General features: G+C 45.6%; 1 protein-coding gene across 1 annotated transcript; it reads left to right on the top strand.

Annotated features, from left to right (window-relative positions):
• Window positions 1–3,176: 3,176 nt before the first annotated feature.
• LOC109372474 (zinc finger protein 480-like) lies at window positions 3,177–6,215 on the top strand. Its single transcript, XM_019625740.1, has 2 exons — window positions 3,177–3,200; window positions 5,871–6,215. Exons 1-2 carry the CDS (start codon window positions 3,186–3,188, stop codon window positions 6,213–6,215), a joined length of 360 nt encoding a protein of 119 aa, XP_019481285.1. The 5' UTR covers window positions 3,177–3,185.
• Window positions 6,216–7,475: the final 1,260 nt, after the last annotated feature.

Genomic DNA, 7,475 nt, shown 5'->3' with positions numbered 1-7,475 from the left:
CTGTGAAGGGCAGGCCAGGAAATCGGCATAATGGGGGTGCGAGGAGATCCCGAGGAGGAGACAGAATGAGAGGAAAAGCCAGGTGAGAAGACAGGAAGATCAGCGCGGGGTCCGTAAAGAGGCGGGAAAACAGAGGATGTGGGAGGGACTTGTAAAGCGACGGTAAGACCGAGCGAGTAACTCGGGGAATTAGCCAGAGGAGAAAGAAAATGGAGAAATATAGAGGAAAGGGAGGAGCTCCAGAGATGAAGAGAAGTCAAATGGGTGAGGGGCCCCTGGTTAGCAGAACTGGGGGGCAACAAAGGACAGGGAATTTCAGACGGAGAGAGGGGTTAGAAGAGCTGGGGGAGCCGAGTGCAGGAACAGAAAGGAGGGGAGGGGGGGTGACAGCAGAGGGAGAAGCCGCACTGAGCTAAGCTGGGGGTGTCAGTGAGTCGGGGCACAGGGGTGTAAGAGGAAAGGCAGTGTCACCGGGGAAGAGGAGGTGCACAGGGACGGGGAGAAAGAGGCAGAAATACGTGGAGATGGGGAGCAATCAGACAGATCAGGGAGAAAGAGCAACTGAAGGTGAAGGCTTTCAAGAGTTTCACAGAAAAGGTGCAGGGAAGGGAACGGAGGGAAGGGGAGAAATCGGGGAAGCGGAGAGGACATTAATGGAGAGAACTGTGTGGAGAGGGACACACAGGAGTACACAGTAACAGAGGAAGAAGGGGTGCCCCTACCTGGATGCTCTGTGAGCTGGTGGGATGTGAGTGATCAAGTCATGATATATTGATGGTGGCTTTATAATCGCTTTAATTTAATACGTGCTGCACTTTCACTCACAGAGATGAGAGTGAGAATTACAAAACTCCAGTTTCTAGTGCTTGTGCGCTTAATTTCATCACCGGATGGCTTCCATGTGCAACCCTCATGCAGCCAGAGGACAGAGACCTGTGTCAGTCCGTCTGGGTCCCTTCTTTTTTCCTGGGATGGCATGAGGGATGTGACCTGGGACAAGAAATGACTGAGTCTGTCACCACAGGATGCTTTCTCAAGAAATAGTAAAACTATTGTGTCTCTTTTTCTTATACATGGAGTTTACTTTTTTTTTGTACCTCTTTTACATTTGATTCATTGTTTTTATTTATTTATTTGTTTGTTTGTTTATTTATTTATTTATTTTTAATTGGAGGATGGGAGCAGTGTTGGGGAATTGGGGAAGGGGACCAGCCAAGTTGTTCTTCAGTCTTAGTTGTTGAGGGTGCCAATTGTCATCTGGTTCCTGATGGCAATGTGTGCCCTTTCAGCTCAAGGTTCTGTGTTCAATCTTAGTTGTGGGTGGGCATAGCCACCATCCCATGCTGGAGTCTACCCAGCAGCCTTGTTGTTAAGAGCAGGCGCTCTATCCACTGAGCCATGTGCGCGGCAGCTCAGCTCAAGGTGCCAAGTTCCGTCTTAGTTGCGGGCAGGCATAGCCCACCGTCTCGAACAGGCAGTCTTGTTGTTAGGAGCTCGTGCTCTCACCAGCTGAGCGATCCTGCCACCTGTTGGCAGCTCAGCGGTAGCTCAGCTTGGGCACAGCTCACTGGCCTGTGTGGGAATCAAACCAGCAACCCTGTTGCTCAGAGCTCACGCTCTTAACCAAACTATTAACTCACAAAGCCATTGGGCCAGCCCTGATTCATTGTTTATAAAAAGCAAATCAAGATAAATCTTAGTCTGCTGAATATCTGCTTTTTTTGTAACATCATTAACTTCTGAAATAAGCTTTGGTGACATCTTATTACCAGCTCTTATTCTTTTCTAAATATCAGGTAGTTTCAATTTTTAAAAAATTGTGACCCTAGAAATAATTACAGTAAATAACATCTTGAATCGATTTCTCTTCTAATAACATTGTGTCTAGTTTAGATGAGAGGCCCTGCATTCTTTCTACTCTTTATCATGTTGAACATCCATTGGTACTTATTAATAATATTAGGCTACTTCAGCGTGCATTTGGTGAGGATGTCCGCTTGAGAACCTAGTGTGGTGAGTTATTTAGATATTCAGCAGCTTTTGTCCTCATGATTTGTTAACTTAGTGAGCTGGGAGCTACCAAGTAGATGTCCCCTCAAATCCCACTTGTTCATTCTCTGTAAATGTGGAAGGATAGACCGGACAGACCTCAAACTCAGTTCCCACAGAGCCAGTCTATTCTCTGTGAAATAATTGTATCAGTGTATTTCCATAGCTAACTCTTTTTGCAAGTTTTCAGCACCAAAATGTGTGTGTATTGTTTTATGGTGTTTAACTAATTCTCTGTGATTTCCTGGAAAACAGGAAGGAAATACACCCGGGGAGCCAGCCCTTCTAGAAGTTCCCACGCCAAACCCCCACACTCCCCAGAGCAGAGCTCTCTCGAGTGCAGAGTCTGAGATGGAGTCTGAGATCTGTAGCCCAGTGTGATAGGAAACAGGTCTGGGGAGCAGGTCAGCTGCCCCAGGGAGATTAAAGATGTCACTTCCTGGGCCCCCTGTAGAACCATAACTCCTTAGAGTGGGCCCTGATCCCCCAGAGACCTGCATGCTCATTGAAGCTAAATGGTTCCCATCAGGGTTCCTTCTAGGTCACTTGGGAGTTTCAAAGAGTGATGTCACCTGTGCCCTCCCCCTGGGAGTTGGATAATTGATCTGGGTGGAGCATCATTGTTGTTTAAGTGAGGTGTTCAGGTGACTCTCAGCTGAGGCCAGGGGTTAGCTGGGGGCTCCTAGACACAGTTCTGACTGCTGAGAGAAACCTTTGCTCATGGGGAGGTAACGGGGTGCTCTGTTGCATTTGTGGGGGGCAGGAGAGCATCCCATGTTCTCATTTATGTAGGAATTTGTGGACGTCTGTGGAAGGCGAGAGCATGTGAATTAGGAAAGAGAAAACTGACAGTTCTGTCTTCACTTAGGAGCTTCTTGTCCCTGACTGTGTCCAGTGACTAAGGTCAGAAAAGGGCAACCTTCTCAGCATTTCAAGGTCCTTCTGCCTGTCAGTTTGGAGGAAGCAGATGAAGGGCCTGAGCTGAAGCCCTTGTGGGCACATTCTCCTGAGTGAGCTCTTAACCAACTGAGCCACTCGGCCGGCCCCAGTGGGCACATTCTCAAGATGCAGATGTGATTTCTCCCCAGAACGTCACCTGAGGAAACAACGCAAAGCAGGTTGAGGACGAGGACGGAATGGCTGCTTCTCAGGTAAACGTTCTGTCTGAATCACAGGCTGTGTCTCCTTTTCCTCCTAAAATCTGTGGGTTTAGAATCTGCCACCTTTAATTCTCTACTTCTGACATTCCTGCCTAGCGAGATCGATTTCACCTACTTACTTTTCCTTTTCTTCTCATGAGAGTCAAGATCAGCTCTGCAGAACACTCTGCCTTTTTCCCAGAGCCTTCTCTGCATTCTGTCCATCCGCTACCTCAGGACGTGAGGAATCTCACCGTGATGACTGACCCTAAACTAATGACAAAATCCACCTGGAAAGAGGGTTGTGTCCAAGGTCCCTATTGGGCAGGGTTGGATGCCTGGTGTCCTGAAGAAGGGAGGTGTAGGTGTGTGTCCTGTGACTACAGCGTCATGGCTGTAGAACAGGGGTAAGAATGTGCACCAGGACCCAGGATGGCCTCTGCTCAGAATGGCTTGGAATGTTAGGAAAAAAAAAAAGAATTATTGGAACTGTCTTGCTCACTAGATTGGTGATATTGACTTGCTGTTTAAATGCCCTATGAGAGTTACAGAACACAGGAACTATATGTGCATTCAAATTTGTATAAAACTAATATTTTTATGATCAGATTCAGATTATGATTTCCTTAGTTCTTCATTTTTTCCAGTAACATGACAGCAGTTACACTGTGTCCTTCCGTGTGCCTTGGCCAGCTGATACCCATTTGTTCCACCTGATTTTCACCTGGTTGAGGTCCTGTCTTCACTATAAAGTTAACATTGTTTTCTTTATCATTAATAACAGTCTGCAGGGATTTGTAGAAAGATGTGCAAAATCCGTCACATTTCACCTGGAAACTCCCTTTTCTTCTTTAGTTTCTCTGCTTTGATAGATAAATGCCTTCAGCTTTCTGTACTAGAGAGAATTGGCTTTTGGCGTGGAGGCTTTAATGAGTAAGGCCTTGTTCCTATAAATTTTCATTATATTCAACACTCATGTCACAGACATTCTCTACATCATCACTGTTTGTGTTTTTAAGAATGTTTACAGCAATCATGTTATTAAAGTTTTGAAGTGTGGTAAATTTGTAATGTATTCATCAGGACAAATGACACGCAAATTTTTTCAAAGAAACAGCAGCAATAACTTATGTTACTGTGTGGTCTTCTCCCTATTGTATTTATAAAATACAGAGTATCATCCAGATGACATTTATGAGATGTACAGAATTGAAAATAATTGTTATTTCAGTGACATGAAAATTCCTTCTCTGTCATTTTTAATATGCACACAGTTTCCATATGTCCGTCCATCTGTGTCAATAAAATCTTCACACTATTTAATCTGTTCTTACTTGCTTAAGTTGATTCTCTTTTTCTCAGTTACAGGAATGGCCATGTAGATTCATGAGCGTTGTCTATGCGTATTGGTTTCTGTCATTTTTGTAACATTCTAGAGAAAGTTTGGAATAAAACCCAAGCTTGGGCCAGCCGAGTGGCGAGTTGGTTAAGAGTTGGATTGGGACGCCAGCTCTGAGCAGCAGGGCCCCGGTTCGGATCCCACATGAGGGCCAGTGACGCCACACCCTTTACAGCTAAGATGGTGAACAACAGTTCTACCTGGAGCTGGGCTGCCGTGAGTCACTGGCAACGACGTAGGCTGCAGTGAAGCTGCAGTGGGCTGCCATAAGCTACCGTGAGTGGCTGGCAGCTGGTGTGAGCTGCCAAGAGCCACCGTGAGTGGCTGTCCAATGGCCGGCCACAGATCTGCCTCACCCAGGAAGAGCGCAATGATAATACCAACATGAGCCAGTGAAGCGATGTCCTCCACAGCTAGACTGAAGAACAAAAGGACAGCGACTTGTCTGTTCCCCTTCCCTGATTCCCCAGTGCTGTTCCCCTCCCCCAATTCCCCAATAAAATCTTTAAAAAAAGAAAAACCCAAGCTCTACCGTTTAGTGGATGCATCAGAAAATATTCCCATACAAGAGAACGTATGATATTGTTTTCAGTTTATGGGTTATGTGCATTACAAGAGTGTGTGCATTATGAATATGTAAAAAAAGTTAGAACACTGTAATATACAGTCATTTCAAAAAGGTTTGTGTTGCTGTGTTTGTGTGAGAAGTGTTAAATTCCATAAAACTGTCAGTTCAAAGTCATGTGTGAATTTTTGCCTGTTTCCTTCCTTTCTACAATGGAACAGTGTTACTCACGACCAGAGATATTGGTGTCACTAGTTAAAAGTGATTTTGTTAAATGTGGAAACTCAGGCCCCACCCCAGAACTCTTCAGTCGGAATCCGCAGTTTTATAACAGTGTAGTTCCTTGTTATCCACATGAAAATTTGAAAAGTACTTTGCATTTTTAATTCACCATGACATTTCCAGCCAAGAAATGTACATAATGTATTCTGTATGATACAAATATAACACGCAAAAAGCTGTATGCCTGTGTTTTTGCCTGATTTTAAATCTTATCATTTAGGAAAAAAGATGCATGTCTCTACAGTGGTGTGTGGATCATACGTCATCCTCCTTTCTTAGAGTTTGAAAACTCACTGGATAATATTAACTGTCAGTGGCCTTAGTGTTCCATTCCGGACTCTCTCCTAGGTCAAAACCAGTTCTCTTAACTGTTTTCATACTGAGTCATGTTATGACCTTGTCTGTGACCACGTGGTAAATGTGTCTTTTGTTTCAGGGACGGTTGACATTCAGGGATGTGGCCATAGATTTCTCTCAGGAGGAGTGGGAGTGCCTGCACCCGGCTGAGCGGAAGCTGTACATGGACGTGATGCTGGAGAACTACAGGAACCTGCACTTCCTGGGTGAGGCTGACTTCCTTCCAGAACTCCTACCCCACCGCAGGGGTGTGTTTCCTTCATCAGTACAGCGTCTCCTGGGAGCTTCTGCTCTGTGTGATAGAGTTTCAGATCCTGGCTCTGAGTACCACCTGGGGGTTCACTGGTGTAGAAAAGAAGTCTTCATGATGTCCTTGAAGTGGAACTCAGGATCTGAAAACGTTCCATGTTGTCTAGTAGAGTAAAGGTGCTGTCAGATAACTGTGTTGGGGGAATCCCTTTCTAGAATATTCTAATATTCTGCAATGTCTTTTCCTTTCACCTGAGCACATACTGGATTGGAAATTGGAGAAACTCCATCTAAACTTATGTTTCTTTTACGAACAAACAGATCTTACTGTCTCTAAGCCAGACCTGGTTATCTTTTTGGAGAGAATGAAGGAGGCCTGGGATGTGAAGCAAAAAAAGACAGTATCCATCCTCCCAGGTAGGTGGGAATGAAGGAGCAGATGGCACAGGTGAGAGGGTCAAAGGTCCCCGAGGAAGCCAGACTTTAAGATGTGGTTTCGGAAGCTCTGCTTCAGTGGAAAGAATGTGAGAAGTCCAGGTTTCTTCCTGTTGCTGTCACAGAGAGACAGTCGTGTCCAATACGTCTTGTGCTGTCACATCCTGTAGAAAACTCCTGCTGAATGACCTGGGTTGCATCGCAGTGAAGGCGGATGTCCCTCTGAACTGTGGGGGCTGCCATGGGCTGGCTACTGTTCCATTGTCTCAGAGGCGAGGGCAAATCTGTGCTGCTGCTGAGGAATTCTCCCTGAGGCCAGTTTTAAAGTTCTGGTCTTGCTTCTGTAAGGAGTTTGTGAAGGAAGTGGTGGAAGTCCTGGAATTTGGAGCAGAAATGCCAGGGGCACTGGGGACAGATGTCACACATTTTCTGCTTTATAATTTCTAATTCTAAGGAGGCTTCAAACATGACCCTACAAAGTTCAGACTCAGTAATTTCATCTCAGCACCAGGCACCGTCCTAAAGTCAGAAACCCTCAATCTCAGTTTCACTCCGAAATGTCCTTTTGCTTTGTATGAACTAACTTGGAAAATGTTGAGTGTCTATTCCCAATTCCTGCATGTAAGAATAGTTTAGGGCCCCCCGAGTGGCTCACTTGGTTAAGAGTTTGCTTAAGAGCACGAGCTCTGAGCAACAGGGTCACTGGTTCGTTTCCCACATGGGCCAGTGAGCTTCGCCAGAGCTGTGCCCAAGCTAAGCTGCCACTTAGCTGCCAACAGGTGGCAGGATGGCTCAGCTGGTGAGAGCACATGCTCCTAATGACAAGATTGCCTGATAGATGATGAGCTGCACCCACCTGCGGCTGGGACTGAATTCCACACCCTGGATGGCTCAGTGGATAGAGCTTGCGCTCTTAACTGCAAGGTTGCCGGTTTGACTCCCGCATGGAAAAAAAAATAAGTTTAATATATCTGTTTACCTCACAGAATTCTTAAATAAA

Source organism: Hipposideros armiger, unplaced genomic scaffold, assembly GCF_001890085.2.
Source record: "Hipposideros armiger isolate ML-2016 unplaced genomic scaffold, ASM189008v1 scaffold_639, whole genome shotgun sequence".
Lineage (NCBI taxonomy): Eukaryota > Metazoa > Chordata > Mammalia > Chiroptera > Hipposideridae > Hipposideros > Hipposideros armiger.
The sequence above is the reverse complement of the archived record's forward strand: the minus strand, read 5'-3'. Positions and strand labels throughout refer to the sequence as shown.